Source organism: Molothrus ater, chromosome Z, assembly GCF_012460135.2.
Source record: "Molothrus ater isolate BHLD 08-10-18 breed brown headed cowbird chromosome Z, BPBGC_Mater_1.1, whole genome shotgun sequence".
Classification (NCBI taxonomy): domain Eukaryota; kingdom Metazoa; phylum Chordata; class Aves; order Passeriformes; family Icteridae; genus Molothrus; species Molothrus ater.
The window spans coordinates 3,251,732-3,272,509 of record NC_050511.2 but is presented as its reverse complement, the minus strand read 5'-3'; the positions used below and the strand labels follow the sequence as shown (position 1 = coordinate 3,272,509).

The window sequence follows — 20,778 nt, the reverse complement described above, 5'->3', positions numbered from 1 at the left end:
CTATCACTATCTTTGTGCGCAAAAAAGCCACTCTTCAGATTTTTTTGAAGCTCCCTTCAAGTACTGGAAGGGGCAATATGGTCTCCCCACAGCCTTCTTCAGTCTGAAAAACTCTCATTTCTTCTCAGCCTGTCTCCATGGCAAAAGTGCTCCAGCCCCCACAGAATCTTCTCTCTTTGTGCGGCGGTGCCAAAAGATAAAATAGACTGATTCAACAAATGAGTGTGTGAATTTTAAACTCTTACATCCCTCTGATGGGATGGGATATTTTCACCTGATTCTTAGATGGGTTGAACTAGGGCCTTCTCCTACCCAAGGCCTTCTGAACAGAGCAATCCAATTGACAGGAAAAAGTGCAATGAGAGGTGATGATAGCACAGCAGCAGGTCTGCCCACTGAAGGACAGACATTCCACTACTGCAGCATGCATCAAAACCTTGTCAGCAAATTGCTGCACCTCCGCGTGTTTCCAGCAATACCTCTGAATCTCTGTTTGCGTTTTGGTATCCAGGAAAGAAAACTGATGGCTCTCCTTTATTGACTGGTCCAGATCCATAAATTACCCTTCTTCCTCAATATAGAGGAGATTTTCAGTGAGGTGAGGGATACAGGCTGAAGAAACCAAGCCCCTAAAACAAGAGACAGATGTCTGAGCCCATGATTCACCAGTGATGAGCTGCAATTGGGCCATGTAGACTTTGAAGTAATTCATTACATTTGTATCTCTTCTGTAGGGGGAGGGCTTTCCTCAACGATTTGTATGACCTTGCTAAACCCAGATAGGTGGTAATTGAGCAGCAACTACTTCTTCAGAAGAAACAGAATAAAAATATTGAAAATATTGACTCACCCCAAAGGCAGTGAGCAGCACTTTGGTCTTTGACCTTTAAGCATCCTAGGGTAGTCAATAACCTGGCTGTTAGATGCTGTGCCTGCCACTGATTTTGATTTGGGAGTAGTTTAACCTTGAACCAAGATCTAAGTAACCACGGCAACAGGAAGTTGGCCTCTCCATCCAAGGAGTGGGGATCCATAAATCAAGGTCCCTAATGCAAACACTGTGTGCAGGTAGAGATTTGAGAGGATAAGTGGTTTGTGGGGGATTACCTTTGAAAAAATGAGTGATTGTCCCTTGATATGTTGAAACACAGCTTCACAGACTTTTTTCTTTTTTTATCAATAGAGGTCAACAGGTTACAGCTGCATGTTTTCATATGGCTCTTTATATAGGCCCTTCAGTTTAATTAGGACCAGATGTTGAATTTATGAGGTTGTTAGCATTATTATGTACCATATGCACGTGCATATATGTGTGTGTGTATTGATACATGCACCCACATGCGCACATTTCTTGTGCACCCACTACACTCATGAATAAATATTGTTAAGGCACAAACCCAAGGACTGTGTAGTGGTGAGACCTCAGGTGTGCATACACAGAGCTCCAAAGGGTAATTACCTAGTCAAATATCTCACTTATTCTACGGGACACTGCTTATTCAATGTATAGAGCTCACCTAATGAACAGCTATTTGGGAGCTGGATTTTCCTCTTGCTATTCAGTGCTTGACATCATGTCTCATTTATTCCACATTTCTAAGCTTCGGTATGAATAGATGAATGTTTCATGAATGTTGATAATTTTATTTTCACAGGACTGCTCTTGAGATGAGGGGTATATTATTGTTCTCATTTGCACTAGAGAAGCCGAGCAGAGAGAGATTGAAGTTTAATGGATACAATTTGAGATGCTTAATAGTAGATTTGAGGCTCTGGAAAGATGTGTGGTCTAATAGGCAGAGACTGCTCTGTTTATCCTCACCAAGCTGTGACCTCTAACACTGTCTCACTTGTGACTATTTCTGCCCTTTCTTCCCTCCCTTAAGTCTACCAGCTGATATCAGCTCACATTTTCATCAGGACTCCTATCCCAAACTGGCCCATTTGTATCCCTGTCTTTCAGACTCCTCTAACTGTAGCATTTCTGTGCCTGAATCTGATAGGGATCTCTTCCACAGCTTCTGAGACAACCCACAGATCTGCTGATATTTCTCCTTTTACGTGCCAGAAACCCAAGTTCATAGGGACTCTTCATAGCAGCTCCAAATAGCAAATATAAGGAATTTTTGGTTTGTGTATGGAGAAGCTGAGCACAGTGAAGAGACCCAAAAGGGAAAAGGGTCTGGAGCAGCTGAGAGAGCTGGGGGAGCTCAGCCTGGAGTAAAAGAGGCTCAGGGGGGACCTTCTCACTCTCCGCAACTCCCTGACAGGCCAGACTCTAATCCCAGGGAACAAGGGACAGAACAAGAGGAAAGCTGTGCCGGGGGAGGTTTAAACTCTATATTAACAAAACTTTCTTCACAGAAAGGGTTGTCCACTTCTGACACAGGCTCTCAGGAGCAGTGCTGAATTCCCATCCCCTGCAGGGATTTAACAGCCAGGTGGATGCAGCGCTCGGGAACATAAGTCAGTGGTGGCCTTGGCAGTGATGGGGGAATAGTAGGACTTGGTAATCTTAGGGAGCTTTCCCAGGCTGTGTCAGAGCACCTGTGGAAAGTCTTTGAGGAACCAGCAGGTGCTGTCCAGGTGCAGCCAGGGGTGGCAGTGGGGGTTCAGTGCTGCAGGGGATAAAGGCCCTGACCTGACCTGCTGTGCCAGGAGGTTTGCTGCTAGCCTGGATCAGGAACATTGTGGAGACATACAAAACCAGATCAGGGTGGCAAATCAAACTCAGCAAAGATGTCAGGAGATTCTCTTGATTGACCAAGAAGCTCCAGGTACAAAAAGGAATCAATAGAGACGCGGAAGCAGGTGATCCAGAGAATGAGATCTACAATGTTCAGGCATGCAGGGATGGGCTTAGGAAGACAAAGCCCATCTGGAGTTGAATCTAGGGCAGAAGATCAACAAGAAATGTTTTGACAGTTACATAAAGCAGTCAAAAATAGCCTATGGAAAATATGGGTCCCTTGCTGAATGAAACAGGGACCCTGGCTGAAAAAGATCAGCAGGAGACTGATTGTCCTCTTTGCCTTGGTCTCTGCTGGTAGGACTGGCCTTTGAGAATCCCAGGCCTGTAATGCTGCTGTGGAAAGAAAACCTGCTCTTGGAGGAAGATCTGATTAGGGAACAGTTAAATGAACTGGACATGCATAAATCCATGGGATTTGGCAGGATGTACCCAAAGGTGCTGAGGGATCTGGCTGGCATCACTGTGAGACTACTCTAGGTTGTTTTTGAAAGGTTGTGGTGATCAGAAGAGGTTTCTGAGGACTAGAAGAGAAGAAATATTAGTCAAATTAGGTCAAGAAGCAAAAGCAAGGAAGCAGCAAGGCTGTTCAGTCTCACCTCAATCTCTAGAATGTGATGGAGTAAATAATTGTGAAGAGCATTTCCAAACATATGAAGGAGGAAAAGATGACAGGAGCAGTTATCACAGATCTGTGAAGTGGAAATCATGCCTCACCAATCTGATGTTTTTCATCTTGACTTTAGCATGAATTCTGCCACTGAGTTCCATCAGCTTCTTACAGACAAAATGATGAAACCCAGGCAGAATAAATGCACACTGTGATGGACTGAAAACTGGCTGGTCTCAGAGGGCTGTGATGGGTAGCTCAAAATCCACTTAGAGACCAGACGGTAGAGGTCCCCATGATATGGGGACTAAAAACTTTTAATATGGCAATTAATGAGCAGGTGGCAGGGTAGAGAACACCTTCCACAAATCTGGAGAATTTCAGAACTCAGAGCAGTGGCTGATATGTCAGAGGAATATGGACATATGGGAGAGAGTCCAGTCAGAGGGTACAGAGATTATGAAGAATCTGGGATATTATCTCTCTTATGAGGAAAGACTCAGAGGGATGGGATGTTCTGCCTGGAGAAGAGAAGGCTCAGAGAGATTTTTTCCACATATGCAAATATTTGATGGGAAAGATTAGAGAGGATGGAGCCAGTTTATTCTCAGTGCTGGCCAGTGACAGGACAAGAGTAATTGGGCACAAGCTGAAGCATTAACACAAGTTGTTCCTGAACAGTGTAGGTTTACTGAGGGGATGAACAGTTTGTAGGGAGAGGTTGTGGACTCTCCCTCCTTGGAGATATTCTCATTTGGCCAGATGTGGTCCAGGGCAGCCTTCTGTAGAGGACCCTGTTTGTGCAGTGTGACGTGGGCAAGGTGGTCTCAAGAGAAGTTTTCAACCTCAGCTGCTTTGTGGTTTTTTGAATCATTGTATAATTTAGTTGCCAAAATCTGGTGCATTTTATCTGAGGCTCATGTGCAGGTTGAGATCTGAAAAAAGAAGGAATTTATGAAGGATTATCTCTGATAAATTAATATCTGCCCTAATCATGTTGAAGCCCAACATCACAGAGACTGGGAGAGGTTTTCAAATTTCCCTGCCAGGAGTTTAAATTTCACATATTTAAACCATTTTGTATCCATTTTGTTTCACATATCCTGAAACAAAATGGTTACAAACTATACAAGAGTTTGAGAAGTACTGTTAGTGGAGGAATTTGCCAGCCATAAGTGCATAACTTTTATTTTCCTGGAATATTTAACTTCTTTGGCATTATTTTACCACTCATTTATTCTGCATTGTAAACTGTAGGTAGAAAGATATATGGATATATGACAAACAACTCTTTCTTTCTTTAACTCACTTCCCTTTGATGAGCTGCAAGGCAAATTTAATTAGGAAGGGAATTCCTGAAAAATAAATGTAACGTGCTCCGGATGGGAATTGCATATTGAGGTTGTTCCTGATGCCTGCCCCTTGCTCAGATGAAACACCCACTAAGTCAGGTGTTTATAGCAGAGAAGTTTGTAAGTATGTGTGGAGAATGAACTACACAGGAAATTATACATAGGCATTCCCAGTAAGCAGGGTTACGAAGGATATCTGTCTTTATACATGCATCAGAGTGTACGTGGTTTTTTAGAAGAAAAAGCACTAATGCAGAATGTTTTGTTGGTTTATCATTGTTGATAGAGACCAGTGATGGTACATTCTTCAGCAAAATTATCAAAAATTGATAACAATTATGATCTTTGCTAGTATCAGGACTTTATTACAGATACATCCACAAGGAAATATGGAAATATATCAGTGCAGCAAGGACAGCAACTGGCTTCTCTTTTTTTCAGGTATATCCCCAGACATGTTACAGTACTAACACTCATCCAAATTTTGTTTCCCCAGGAATTGCAGGTCCCCACTTAAAAGCAGACCAGACTTCACTTCATGGTAAAATGGAAAGTTCTGCCTGTAATGTGATGACCAGAAGGAAACCAGCAGCTGTTGACAGTGTTGCAATGCCAAGTCCAGTATTATCTCTCCTACCTTCATCATCAGCAACATCTGAAGCAGGTAATGCTGTTTTCACTCCACCCTCTCTGTTTCTTCTGCATACTCTTCCTTATGGAGCTGCACAATATGTTCACCCAATTCTCTTCCTGATTGGAGAAGTAGCTGCAAATAATAACTAATAATAATATAATAATGTGTATATAATAATATACACTTATTAGAATAGTGTAGAATAGAATCACAATAGAATAACTAATGTGACAATCAGGCTTTAACATCTCCAATGCTTTCTTGCTGTGATGGTAGATCTTGGCACATCAAATCTATTTTATTCACACACCACCACTTGTGCAATAATGAGGATGCAAGTAGCACCAGCCTGTAGGGTCTAGCAGGACACTCTGAAGCAAGATTCCTGGGTTCCTTCCTCAGCCCCATTCTTCATTTCTTTTAAATGCTCCCATTCCTGTAGCATGAACAAACCAAATACACAGTGAATAGCTGAGGAGCAGATGAGATTTCTTACTGCATACTTCAGTGATTTTAGCATAATATTCTGTCTTGCAAATGCAAAATTGTCTGGGGCAATGAGCAGTGATTTAAAATACCAGAATAAATAAGTCAGAGTAGCATGCTTTTCTATCAACTTATTTTTTGTGCTTCTATTTTGAATAAGATCAGAAAGGTGATATCTTTATACTGCTGGAAATTAGCCAAGTCATTCAGGCATCATCATGCCTTTTCTTGGGCATGGATAGAGAGGTTAATCTTCCAGTTTGTATTAATTTCCAGTGAATGGGGAATCCACAGTTCATTACCCTACATGCAGCCATTAGGAGTTTCATAGTCTTGTCAAACTTTTGATGCCACATTCACAAGAAACATATTTGTATCACTGACTTACAGAATTATTGCATATTTAATCATTCAGCTGAAAGTGTTTTTTCAACACACTTATTTTTATTTCCCTCTCACTTGAATAAATTGTGAAAGAAAGGGTTTCATGCTGCAAATTAGCCTCTGTAAAGATAAATTTTTATATTAAAAAATCAGGATTGTCTGTTTAGTCTTTAGTACTTTCCTATATATAAACCAAGGACAGATTTTTAAAGCGGCAAAGAAGGAAAGCACACAAATATTTTATGATCCGTTTCAAGATGAAAGTGTATGCCTGACTGCATAGTTCATTCTTTTTATTTTCAGAAGTCTAATTAAATTGTTGGTTTATCTGTAGCCCAGATGTTGAAATAATTTAGCTGAAAACTGAAAGAAACTGTGTTAATGGGAAAACAGGACAGTGCTATGGGTTTCCTGTAATTAATAGGAAGCTCTTTGAAAATTCCTCCATTCAATGCAAGCCAAGAAATTGACCCCAGATTTGAGCAGCCTCCTCTGTGCCATGTTCTTGCATGTGGCCTCAGGCACCTCAGAAGGGATGGAGAGTAACAGGCAGCAAGAAGGATTTTAGGGCTTCAGACATAACAGAGCCATCCAGAATAAACTTATGGGGCCAATGAAGAACATCCAAAGGGTCTGGTCTACCTGGGCTCACCTCCTCATTCACCATCATTGCTGGAGTGGGTCTTTCAGCCTCCTCTAACTCCCCTTGGAAATATTTGTATTTTTGGTGGGAGTGGCTCTCTTTGCTTCAGAAGCTGCTTCCAGCATCATTTCATTCCTGTGTGGCTTCCCAGCATGGCCTGCAGCCATTTCTAATTCGTGAGACTGAGCCTCACTGCACCTGTGGACCCTGGCACGGGGAGAAGCACCAGACCTCCGTGTGCCCTATTTGGAATGTGTAAAGCTGTGGTTTAAGGCTAACATTGGTTCTTGCTTGTTTTGGGGCAGCTAGCTGGGGTTGTTTGGATAGTGGGGAAAGGATGAAGCAAAAGTATAAAAGCTTGGGCTGCACCATGCATTTCTAGTTTCCCTTCATTTTGGGGTGGATTTTGCTTTTGTGGAGGCAGACCAGAAAAAAATCCAAAAAATTAAGACCAACACAGACCAGCCTGGGTCCAGGGTTGGGCAGGGTCTGTCTGGATGAAATGGAAAAGATTAATGCATAGCTTTGGCTTTCAGCAGAGCAGTGTGTCACACGGCAATATAGGAAAATATTTTATATCAAAGATTGCTCACCAAGAGCTTCCAGATGAGTTGATAACACCTAATGGCTCTCACTTCAATACTGTTTACTTTGGCAGATCTTCCTGATATTTTATCATAGGCACACCTCATCAAAGCTTCCCCCTGCAGGCCCATCAGACTATTTCTGCATAGTCTTCCTGCACCAAATGTAGAAGCAGATGTCCTTGACATTCAATAATCAAAATTATGTTGGGTTTCCTAATATCTCATTTTAAAAGCCTGACCTGAAAGCACAGGTACTTACCCAGTACATGCATTCTGACTACTGGCAGACTGTGTAACAACTCAAATGATTTCTAGAGCCTGCAAGTTCAGAGGCTTGCTAGGAAGAAAGAAAAGGAATTATTAGTAGCTTCTAACAAGCTCCCTGAGAAAGCCATAAACACCCCAAGGCATTTACAAAGGAAAAATTAGTGCAGTTAGCCAGCACAGAACAGCACATAGGGGTTTTTTTTCCTAAATGTGAAAAGGTATTTCAGCACAAAAATGAACAGACTTGTGAGTTTGCAAAGTTTTATAGGGGCAAAAAAGTATCTAAACATGAAGGAATGCACTGAAAGTGGTGTTTGGCCATTCATTTACATGCAGAGGCAGAAGCCTACCCACAGTTGCCTGCATATCAGTTAATTTTGGGGAATTGGGCAGTTTGGCAGAAGGCAGGTGCCAGCCTTTGCTCCACTCAGGCAGTGTCTATTCAGAACCAGGCTCCACTCAGGACTCTCAGCCTGAGTGACCTCTTGAGTGCCTAAGAGGGTTTCAGGATGGACAGGAGTTCTGTGTTCTCATCCAGCATCAGGACATCAAAACAATGTGCAAGGTCATCTTGAACTGCATTGAGTTCCCATTTCAGGGTTTAGAAGCTGAGGTCATCCTCTACCAGCTGTACAGACCAGGTCTCCATTGACCACGTTCAGGCGGTAACGCCAGTCTGCAGAAACAGCTGCCTGCAGATAAATCTCAGTAAAGACATAAAGTCTTTGCAGGGACTGGGCTAATGCTTTATTTCATTTTTTTCCCCAGTTCCTTGGCTTACTTTCTTTCCAATGAAAATTGAGAGTAAAGCCAAATCTCCTGGTATCATCGTGATACCTTGCAAGCTTTCCTGTATTTCTGGTAAATTTTCCGTTGTCAATCACCAACTGAAAAATTTCAGCTTTACTTTCAGAAAAAAAAAAAAAGCACCTCAAATATTGGAATTTAAAAAAAAATATATTTGAAAATGTGCCCTGACAATAGAAATAAAAAGCAAAAGGTGGACAGTGAACTTGAGGATTGTGCCAAATGTTTGATTTTTTTAGATCTTCTGACCTGAAGCTACTCTCAGGATATGGGTGGGACTCAAAGGATTTTAATGCTTAAGGCTGAAGTTATTGGGGCTACTTATGTCAATCACCAGTGAGAACAGATGAGAATAATCATTTTCTGTGACAGGGACTTAACCTTTTTTGATCAAATTTCTGGGAAATAGCTTGCTGCCACTTGCCTTTAGGGATCTTGAATCCACAGTTTTTTAGGGGTGACCTACTTGGGAGGAATTTTGTGCAACTAATTAGCTTCTCCTGAGCAACTTGGATATTTCATTTCCTTTCTCTTTTCCTTTGGTACCAAAATGACTGCATTCCTCTTTTCTTTTGTCCTTTGTGAACCACAAACTGCAAATGGGTTTTATTTTTCTTTTTGGTGTGGGGAGTGGGTTACATATGGAAAATGTATTTTGTTTTGTAATTAATGAAAACCAGACTTTGGGAAGTTGGCCATCCCAGGTCTTTATTTATAAGAGAGCATATGTCTGTGTTTTGTTTATGACTCACTCCTACTTCTTACATTGTAACTTGGGTTTGTTTATGCAAGCTCTTCGCTGAATCCAAGCAACATGGTGGTATAAGAGCCAATAATTTATGTTCTCCAAGAGGGGAGGCCAGTGAATGAGGTTTATATGCTGAATCTGTCACAGCCCATAGAGAGCAAGAGGAGATTCTACAATTTGACAGCTCCTGGTTATCTGCAGAAAATGCTACAATAGCAACTTTATTTAAACTACTGCTGGAAGATTAGCCTGTTAGCCATGAAGGCAGAGATAACCCCCAAATGAACCTTTCTCAAAATCTTGCCTGCTTGGGAAACTTCAAGGATTTCAAACCCAAATGACTGCTTGACAGTCAGGTGTAAATTAAGTTTGCAAGTAGATGTGGGCTGAGGTTAATTTAGTAGGATGTTTTATTCTTTACCAAAAAGGAAATTCTGAGTTCCATCATTTCTTTCCCAGCAGCACAGAGTGGATATGTTAGGAGTGAAAGGGAGCACCAGCTATTGCAATAGCAGAATTAATACATTCTGCTTCCCTCACAAAGGGGTAGTTCCTTCTAATCCGTGTGCAAATCCTGAACTCTGAACAGATGCCATGTTCAGGAAAGGACAATGAGACAATTTAGGCAAAACAAGCAAGGTCTCGTGTCCTAAGCAAAGGACAAAGAGCCAAGAAATTCTGGGTACTCTTCCCAGCTCTGACAATGACTCACAACGTGACCTTGGCAAGAAACTTAACTACTTTGGACTTTGTTCAGATCTAAAGTAAGTGATCTGAACCAGGAGTAAGCTTACTTTGGGGGCCATTAAAGTCAATTATATGACTGAGTAGTTTCAGCTAGTAGCTGAAGAGATGATAGTACAGAAACCCAGGCAGGGGTAATGAATTTGCCACAGATGAAGTGACCCACACATCTTGTCTCTGCCCACTAGTTTCAGCAACAAACACTTTTCATACTAACTGGCATTCATGACAAGAATTAAAGGCTGAATTGAAGATATCAGGATTATATCTTTGGGGTACGGAAGGTTTAATAGTTAAGTTGGACCAATATGACAGCTATGCTAGGCTTCCTTCTCTCCAGTTAAAGGTTGAAAAATGAGAATGAAGCAAACTCATGCTAAAACGTTGCTGTAGCAAAAGCTTTGTTGCTTTAGAAGAGGGAACAGGCAGAGGGCAATCTCTGAAGACTACTTGTATGAAAGTTGTATTTTCATCTACTCTTCATGATGCTCGAAGGGGTAAAAGAAGAGTTTCCAATCACTGTGGTTTGACCCACCCCTGTTTCTCTCCTTGTCTCCCAACAGCCAGCTCACCACTGAAGAAAAGGTTCAAGCGCCGTGAAATCGAAGCAATCCAGTGCGAGGTGCGCAAGATGTGCAACTACACCAAGATCCTGTCCACAAAGAAGAACCTGGACCATGTGAACAAGATCCTGAAAGCCAAGCGGCTGCAGAGACAATCAAAGACAGGCAATAACTTCGTGAAGAAGAGGAGGGGGCGTCCTCGGAAGCAGCCCCTTTCCTTTGACGAAGACTCCAGAGACCAAATGCCCGTTCTGGAAAAATGTGTTGACCTTCCAAGCAAAAGAGGTCAGAGACCAACACTCAACCCGTTAATACTGGAGCAAGCAGCCACTCAAGATACAATCATGGCCACCATCGAGGCTGTCATACACATGGCTCGAGAGACGCCACCGCTGCCGCCTCCTCTGCCTCCTCCACCCCCTCCACTCCCTCTCCCTCTACCCCGGGCGCCCCGGGTCGGAAAAAGGAAAAACAAGTCCCCGCAGGAGGAAGAGGAGGACGTGAAAGTGAAGCGGCACCGGAAGGGCAGAGGGAGTGAAAGCGAAGGCCTTCCCTAAGGCCAGTGCACCTCGTCAGATGTTGGGTGCCCACAGTGGAGCACGCCAGGACTGGGGGACAGGAGGTGCACAGTCGGCCTCACCCCTTTGGCAGCACCAGACTGACCTGTCCCTTCAGCAGCCAGAACTCATTGCAGAGAGCTGTGCCAGCTGGGGCGCGCATCTTTCCTCTTCATCGCTTTGACCCAAGCCCCCCCCCAAGGAAAGAGGGGGGAAAGGCGCGGGAAAAGTGGGGGATACAGGGGAGGAGGATGTGTGTCAAAGTTGGAAAAAGCATGAACTCTGCCGAGTTTCCAAAACTAATCTGAATCTCAGCATTGCTGTTCTCATACCGTACCCAGAGGCTGGAAGTCATCCTCGCAGATAGCTGAACGTTGTCACTAAGGGTGCATGCTCGACTCTGATTCTGTTTGGTGGGCCAGGTGAAACTAAGAGTAACTTTACCATAGTATAAATCACTGTAAAAAAAGGAAAAAAAAAAGGAAAAAAAAAAGAAACAAAGAAACAAAGAAAGAAACAAAGAAACAAAGAAAGAAACAAAGAAGAAAAAACCCAACAAAAATAATGTAATTTTCTCAACTGTGATATTGGTTATAATCTATTTGATTTTTTTTTTCCAGTTTTATATACCTACCAGGCTTTGGGACAGCATAAGCCAAAATGCCTGGCTCCTGCTAGAACTATATATTTCTTTCTCATTTACTTGCCTAGTTACAACTAGCTGCAATATAGGCAATAGAAAATTAGAGCCTTACACGCGTGCACACTCATTCCGAGTGCTATCCCAAGAAACAATGGAATATCACAGCATTTAAAATAAGGTATACACGGATATTCGGTTACAATAGCACGTTTATATGAAGCAACTTGGCAATGGCATGTGAAAAAGGGGTCATCCATCAGCCAAGTTGTTTTGATGCTCGGTACATATGAGTAGAGAACAGCAAGACACTTCTGGGGAATAGTTATAGTAAACATGGAAAAAAAACACCAAAAAAATAATATAAAAAAGATAAAAGAAAAAAAATAGGACACACAAAAAAAAAAAAATAGAATAAAAACCAGAACCCAAATCTACCAAGTTTTTGCCATCTGCAATTCCCAGTGAAATTAATGGGAAAACCAGAATATTAATAATTTGCTTTGGGTAGCAACGCCTTGATATTATCTTTTAAAGAAAATAGATAAAGTAGATTGTTTTAAAAAACTATAGAACAAACCCTATGGATAATAGATCCTTTCTTGGCAATTATTTCTGAAAAATAAAAAAGAAAAGGAATAAGTGTTCTTATCTGAAAATAGAAATAAAAATGTTCAAAGGGTATCACCACTGCAATTGTATTAATGCCACTTTGGACATGTTCTCCAAGTTGTGGTTGCCTTAATAAACTAAAAAATAATTTTTTTTTTTGTACATAATGTAATTATAAAGCTCTCAGTCTGCATGGATGCAAACTGTGTGTGACAAATCGTCTCTTTAAATGGTCAGTTCAAATTGTACATTTCTCATTCGAGTTGTCCGTTAGCCATTGATTAAACTTGGGTAAAATACCCAAGCTCCATATCCACAGCCCAATTAAGATGTTTCACTAAAACAAAGACTGAACAAAAAGCTGTTCCATTGCAGTGTCAATGCTTTTAAAAAAGAAAGTAAATTGTTGAAATTTGAAATAGGTACTTTCAAATTTATTTCCTTTCTTTTTAAATCCTGCGGTGCACTCAACACCTAGCATGGCAAGATGGATATTAAAATGGGAACAGGGAGGGAAGATTCCACCAAGGGAGGGGGGATTGGAATTTCTTAATGGTTGACAAGCCAAATTCTATTCCCTTTTTCGAGAAATCTTGAATTGATTTATTGCCAAGGAAGCTTCATATAGCACGACACTAAAAAAAAAAAAAAAAAAAAAAAAAGAAGAACTACAAGAAAACCCCACCAAAAAAGCAAAACAACAAACTCAACAAAAAGTCCCCACAAAAAAATATTGTGTTTCTATTCTGTTATTTATTTACAAAAATCATATCAAGACTATGGTGTTAGAGGAACACTGTAAACATACAACTCGTTGTTTTTTAGAGACTGATTTTTCTTCTGTGATAGCACCTTAGCTTATTAAAACTGAACGCATATGGGGATAGGATTGCGTCGGGGAGCTGGAAGAGGGGATGTATTATTTTTTATTTTTTTAAGACTGGAACAAATTTTGAGGTCCTAACTCCTTAAAACTGATAAGAGGGATCGCAGAATTTTGTTTCCAATTTGTTTTGCATCATTCATCATACCTATTTGTGCTTTTTGGTTTCCAATTAATGCAGCTTAGAAATAAATTGGCTGGTTGTTCGTTCTGTTAAAACCAGTTTTGCTTTTCAGCTCTCTTGAATTAGCACAGTGTTATTGACTGAAGTTGTAGGCCTGCAGAAAAAAAACCCTAAACCTCACTGAACTCCTCTCTTCTTCCTTATAAAACATTGGATTGAGGTTTAGTTAATTTATAAATCTTTTATTCCCAATCTCCTTTGGGCTTGAAAGTAGGTGACAGTCACTTAAAATGACAGAAAAAAATCGTAAGTTTGGTATTCCAGGTAGCTGAAATTAAGCCAAACAACTTATCCTTAGTTTTATCTCCAGTGATGTCCTTCCTAGCATTGAAGGACATTTCAGTGTGTAATGAGTGAAAAGAAGGTCTGAAGGCAACAAATTCTGCCACCCAATGCCCATCGTGGCTTCAAGAGGGTCCGAGTACCCATAAGGGCTGGATTTGTGCTGGACCTTTCTGGACACACTGGGATAAAACTGCCCCAGGGAATGATAATTGAGTGGCTGCTGCCTCTCAAGCTCCTGAGATTTGGGAAAAGAATGCTCTTATCCTTCCAAAAAGTGCTATCCAAAAGGCTGCTAGAGGCACAGTGTTTAAGGAGAGCATCCACATGGAGGGAACAACCCCACAGACCCTTCGTTGAGCAAAACCATGAAGAGGTCCTATTTGTCCTAGAGAAACTAAGCTCAGGACTTGGTAGCTAAAAGCTCTCAGCATGGGATGGGCTCTATCCAGAAGATCAAGGTTTGTGTTTTCATGGCAAGAAGGTGCTGGTGGAGCGTGGTGCTGTGGTTCAGCTTTGGCTGTTTGTCCACACAACACCCTCATGCAGCTGGTCCTGGGCTGACAGGGAGAGTGGCTTGTTAGCGTCATAAAAAGCAGACAAAATACTGTTAGATGGCACTCAGAATTTGTGTTCTGCATGTTGCATAGTCTGTAGAGATGATAAGCAAGTTGCTGACAGAATAATATTTTAAGGCGATGTACTACATGCAGATCATAAAGGATTTAGTTTTAGGGCTTAAGGCTAAAATCCCACTCCTGCCGTTTATTACCCAACAATATTCCAGTAATGAGCTTTTTGATTTTTTTTTCCCTTACCACAAGGAAGATTTACTGAGGAACTCTCTAGATTCTCTCCACACATTTCCAAATACTGTATAATACTGGGGTGAAAGCCCTTTTGCTTACTAAGACCAAAAAACCTTTCAAACACCTCCACTGTGTCAGATTAGCACACATCTGAGTATGCTTCAATAAAAACACAAAACAGTATCACGTGGCTGTGAGCCATATGAAATAAGGCCACGGGTTTGCATCCACTCTGTGGGTCTTTTATTCCTCAATCCAGTGTAAAACCAGAAATGGGGATAAATATTCAGGGAGAGAGGAAAAAAAAAAAAAAAAAAAAAAAAAGAAAAAAAAAAAAACATTACCACTTGTGTCTCCAAGACCTTCATGCTGCCAGTTTCTTGAGCCCTTCAATATTAAATTTTCTGTGACGCACCTTGCATGTTTTTGGATAACTTAAAAAAAAAAAAGGAAAAAATAAATTTAAAAGAGGTGAAAATAGTCATCAGCTACCCGGGTATCCTACAGCATGGCCCATTTGGCAGAAATGTTGTGGAACATAGAATATTGTGACTATTTGGGTAGCATCTGGTGCAATGGGGTGCCAGTTGATCACAAGGACTTCTGAGCACTACAATAATGCACCAAATAAACAGAAATCACTGTTCCAAACACAAGGATTTCCCTAACTCTTATTTTCACAGGCCCTGATTCAGGACTGCACGTAAGCACGTCTAATGAGCATCCTGAAGAGTTTGAAGAACAACTAAAAGAATACAGGGAAAAGGGAAACAAAAAAAAAAAAAACCACCAAAAATCTTTAAAAAGGAAAAAAAGAAATCCAAGAAACAAAACCAGGATGGTTTTCTGAATTGAAAAAATAAACATCTTGCCCTTGTAATGCCTCTTCTTTCCATATCATCCAAAAACTGGGGTGCAGCAGTTCTGAGATAATTAGAAGCACATTTCAACAAAAAACATATTGGAGATCTCCTTAAGATGCCTGCCTAGTTTGCATAAAACACTACATAGAAAAAAAAAAGAAAAAGAAAAAAATATAAAAACATGAAAAGAGCTGCCAATTGGACAACATGGGGAAGCAGTTCAATCCCATGTTGGTTTGTTTTACTTTTCTTTTTCTTTATTTTTTAAGCTATTTCTTAAATAATAAATGCACATGAAGTGTTAAATATGTATATACTGTATTTCAAAAAATTAAAAAATCAAACGAATGGGGCACAAGATTGTTCTATAAGTCGTGCTGGCTAATTTTTAGTTTGTATTCATAAGTGGTTTTTAAAAGCCTTTTTTAAAGTGTAATTTGCATGTTCTACTTTGATTGTATGTAAACATATTTTAGAGCAAAAAAATGTATTTGTATTTTATTGAATATAGAGGCAAGAAAAAAACTTGTACATTGTTTGAAATGTTCTTTTTGTAACAGTTTTTATTCATGAAGCATTTTTGTACATTTAAAAATGGATATGGACTTGATGTTCTTTGAGGCTTAGATACATCTGGCATGCTTTAATGTCATGCTCCTTCATGATCTTAGATGTTGGTTTTTAAACATTTTTTTCTAAAACAAAGCTCAGTCTTTTCGCTACCAAATCAGGTTAGCACAGTATAGAGCACTTAACTAAAAAAAAAAAAGAAAAAAAAAAAGTTAATCCTATTCATATGTTATTCATTGTGTGAAATTAAAGGAATTCAATTCAGTCTAACATGAGTTGTGAATTCTTTTGTCTTATTTTCCATCTGTTTCCCATCACTAGGGAGTTTAATAGCTTTTGGGAGACTAATACCATGCATTCACAAGCCCTCTTTATGGTAATGGATAAAAACATGCTTTGGTTCTGTTCTTTTTTATTTTCTTTCTTTCTTTCCTTCTTTCCTTCTTTCTTTCTTTCTTTCTTTCTTTCTTTCTTTCTTTCTTTCTTTCTTTCTTTCTTTCTTTCTTTCTTTCTTTCTTTCTTTCTTTCTTTCTTTCTTTCTTTCTTTCTTTCTTTCTTTCTTTCTTTCTTTCTTTCTTTCTTTTCTTTTCTTTTCTTTTCTTTCTTTTTTTTAGTTTTTCCCAGAATATCCTTAAAAGTTGAAAATGGACTGTGCCATGGACAGAAGGGGGCTTTAGTGCTGTGCCTATCACTGGAAGGACAAAAACATCTCTGGTCCAAATCATGTCCTCGGGCACCAGGAGTGGAGTAGAACTTGCCACCCAGGTGGGATTTCCACTCCAGATGGAGCATCCCTCTCCAGATTCCTGCAGGGAAGGCAGTCCCAGGGGCTGGGCTGTCGACAAGGGGGTGATGAGAGCCAACTCTCTCCTCCCTGAGCAGCAGAGAGGAAGGGCTGTAGGCCAAGGGGTATTTTCCGTTCAGTGGAGCCCCATGCTGTGACAATGGCACAGGCCACAGCTCGTTGTAGGGGTTGAAGTTTCCTTTCCAAGTTGCTGCTGAGAGCAGTCTTGCTGCCATTGCAGGCAGTCAGCCTCAGCATCCACGAGCTCCTCCACAGCAATGCCAGGTTTCATCTTTCTCCTCCTCAGAGAGAGCTCAGCACCTTCACCAGTGGCTCAGCAGCCTCATGGAAATTAAATCACCTCCTGGAGAAGTCAGTGATGGCCAGGCAGGATAGGTAACTTAGTGTCCTCTCACATTCTTCCCTTTTGGGGCTTTGTGGGATGGACTGCCTTGGTGGAACCAACTCATCCAACTGCAAATACAGCCCCTCTGGCTGCTGTTTTGACAGCTGTTGCTTCGTGTTACTGTAGTAGATCTGCTCCAAAGATCTCATATGCAATGGAGTTTATTTTCTTTCTCTTTTCTCTCTCTTTCTCTGTATGAGACACGCATAGCCCCAGCTTTTGACAGCTTCCAAATGTGCTGACATTTTTGCTCAGTTTTTTTATCAGAATCTGTGATGTATAAGCTACTGGTCTCCAACTCTAACCACATTTTAGTAAAAAGTCTGTGGTAAAGCTCCTTAGGAAGCATCTGTGAACTGTCAAGATATGTGTTTGCTGCAGCAGTATCTCAGGGCTGTTCTCTCCTCCTGCCAGCCCTTTCTTGAGGTTTACCTCCCATCAGCACAACTCTGCTGTGCTTTGGTGGTGCCACCTCACAGCCATGGGGTAGCGAGGCGTTGGGGAACAAAGCTGGAGGTGTTTGATTTCTGTCTGTGGGTGAGGCAAGGGCATGAGGTACTTCATCTGTGAGGTGTTCGTCCTTTCACCCTTTCTTCCCTCTGGGCTCTTTTTTTCCCATCAGGCTGGCACCACGTAGTGCCAGAAGATCCCACTCCTCACCAGTCTCCTCCTGGGCAGGGAAGATCCTCTGGTCATCACCCCAGCCTGCTGTCAAAGGGTCACACTTCTCTAGGATCCCTCTGCCACTGTTTCATCTGTGACTACTCCAGCTCTGCTCCTGTGGATTACAGCATCTCTGAGAAAAAACTCAGGAAGTCTTAGAAATAAAGTATAGGGAATCCACGAGCTCTGGTAGGGTGTAATTTATTTTAGGCACTTTTTGTTTAATGATATTTGATTCTTCTTCCCTGGAGACAGTCCTTAGTGGAGTTCTCTAGGGAGTCCTGCTTGAGAAGGGGTTTGGACCAGATGTCCTTCAGTGGTCCCTTCCAACTTTACCCATTCAGTGAGATTGTTATTTCGTCTCAGTTTGCAAGAGTTCAACGTTTTCCAAATTAGAATACTTTCACTAATAATCTCTGCCCTGAAATAATTGCAAATAATGCAAACATCAAGTCTGATGGAGAAACAGCGCTGTTTTCTGATTATTGTCCTCTTTCTTCTGAGCATCCTTTGCTCATGAAAGTTGTGGAGACCTGCTCAAACCTTCTTTGGCCATCCTCCATATCATAGGAGTTTGAATTTACGAGGGAATTTCACACTCTACCCTCAAGGTATGGATGAGATGATGCCTCTTGAGGCAAAGTATGATCTTAATTCACTTTTGATAGTGAAGAATGTTTGTGTGGTCTAGGATAAGGAGCCTTTCCAAGGTGGAAATTTGTCCTCCTCTGGCAGAGACAAGACAAACCTCAACCTTCGCCCCCCTCATTCTCATGGTACCGTTCCCCACCAGGATCCTGAGCTATCTCATCTGTTAAATTTATTTTGAGTCAAGGAAAGTTTGGTTGGTGGAGACGCCTGCAGCTTGTGTGCAAGTTGTGTGAGCTCATGACAGCATTATTTGGTGTTCTGTAACACAATGCACTCACATAATTTTAGAACAATGCTACTGTTACTGACGGAGTCGAAAAAATGTTCCAGTGACCTTGAGGGGACCAGTGACAGGACCCTACTCAAAGCCCTTCAGCACGCACCATCTGGCAAGCTCTAGAAAGCAAAGGGAAGCATAGATGTCAACAAAAAAAAAATATGCTTGGCCTTTTATGAGCAATTCATGAACCACATCACTGGTGCACTAACATGGGGGGTTAAGAGCTAATAGCAAGCACTGAAGTTACAATGAAGAGTGGCATATCAAACGGTCCATGCAATTTTTTACTGGGATCTGCAAGAAAAAGTGGTGTGAAAGAACCACAGGAGCTGTAGGAGGACTTTGACAAAATGTTAGTGCAATCATAAGTCATTTCATTGTGACAACCAACTTTCTTTGTAACGCAGAGCAAGGCACGCTGGTTCACATTCTCAGCTTATGCAGAGCTGTGCTATCAGTTTCAAATGTGTGAAATCAGTTTACAGGAGCAAAAGATCTGCTTTCATTTTCTTTGTGGAAGCTATTCATCCCAAAGTGGCTTTGGAGTGCTCCTGGTAGAAGGATGTAATATAAACTCCTGTGGTTTGTTGCCTGTAAGAAGTGTCATGTTGAGAAAATGGGCCTTTGTTAAAGATTCAAGTGTTTGGAAACTGGTTCACCAGCTCAAGTAGCCAACTCATCACAGTTTCATTAGAGCTATGGTGGAAGGAAGAGGGTAAAAGAACTGGAGAGTCCTCGGAGAAAAGATGAAAGAGTGTTCTATGCACCAGGAAGTTAAATTAAGTATCAATATCTACTTCTCATGACTCTATTGTGCTACAAAAATATTCAGAAAAAAAATTTCCTTGTCCTAAAAATCATGGAGTGCCTCAGTCCTGCTTGAGTCAGGCATACAGGAAGCCCAATTTTTCTTCTTCTTCTTCTGAAATAGGTGCATCTTGTATGGCACCTGTTTTCCTCACTGGATTTATCCCCTTGTGGACATCCTCCAGTCAGTGATGGAAAGCACGGCGCAGGGACCTTTCCTCTCTGTACTTTTCCAGGTTACCTGCTCCAGAAAAAAATCGCAGGTAAAATTGGTTTTCCCTGAGAATCTTTATTAAGGCAGAAAAATTTCTGGCCTGGCTCCATCCCACTCCCATGCATGATCATATCCGGTAGTTCTCAAACTGTCCCAAAAATATTGTTGACGAAGAGGGCTCCAATCAAATTAATAAAATTTTTTGTCATTGACTCAAAGGGAGCAAAACTCCCACCACTTCTCCCTGATTTGGCATGCCACAATATTGTGTGTGCACCCTGATAGCCCTTGGTGTCTTCTACTTGCCCTGCCTGTTTATAAATAAAAAAAATTATAAATTTTATAAATATTAACTTTTAAAATAAAAATAAAATATAAATTTGTAAATATAAATATAGGATTTAACTATAAATAAAATATAAATTTATATTAAAAAATAAACTTTTTAATATAAATTTTTCCTGTTTATATTCCCAGAGAGCAAGCATATCAAGCACAAAATTAGTTTAAAGGGGAGAACTGTGAAAACCTCTGCAAGGCAGAGGCAAGGAAGAGAGCACGTGAAAAGCATCTGTCGTGAGCCTTTTCAGAGCATGGCAAGAACACAATTAGAGAAGGGATGAAAAGTGAGAGATCTCTTAGGGAAGCAAATGATAATGTGGCAGAGCTGTAATGAAGCCAGTGGCAAAGGAGGGCAGTGATTATTTTTCTTGAAGACAGGAAAAAATAAAACAGCACCACTTGAAGGGGAAGAAATGCACTCAGAAACACAAAAGGGCATTTACTGAAAGGAGGGAGAGGCAGGAGGATATGAAGATCTAGGTCATGGAGAGAGTATAAAAATGGATCTTGAGACAGAAGATGGAAGAGGCAGCCTGCTTGCTTACTGGGACTTTATTGCCAGTGTCTAAGCTGACACAGCACTCCTCATTTATCCTCATTAAACAGCTACCATCAGGGCATAGTTAGTGACCATTAGGCCTCAATTCTCTCTCCTTA

The 20,778-nt window shown here is 41.0% G+C and overlaps 1 protein-coding gene across 3 annotated transcripts in view; it reads left to right on the top strand.

Annotated features, from left to right (window-relative positions):
* Positions 1-16,244, top strand: part of SETBP1 (SET binding protein 1) — a 269,695-nt gene extending 253,451 nt beyond the window's left edge. For all 3 annotated transcript variants that reach the window (XM_036402696.2, XM_036402694.2, XM_036402695.1), the window contains 2 exons: positions 5,208-5,375; positions 10,575-16,244. In XM_036402696.2, coding sequence (XP_036258589.1) covers positions 5,208-5,375; positions 10,575-11,131 — 725 coding nt within the window. In that variant the 3' untranslated portion in view covers positions 11,132-16,244. The remainder of the gene's footprint in view (positions 1-5,207; positions 5,376-10,574) is intronic.
* The last annotated feature ends 4,534 nt before the right edge of the window (positions 16,245-20,778 follow it).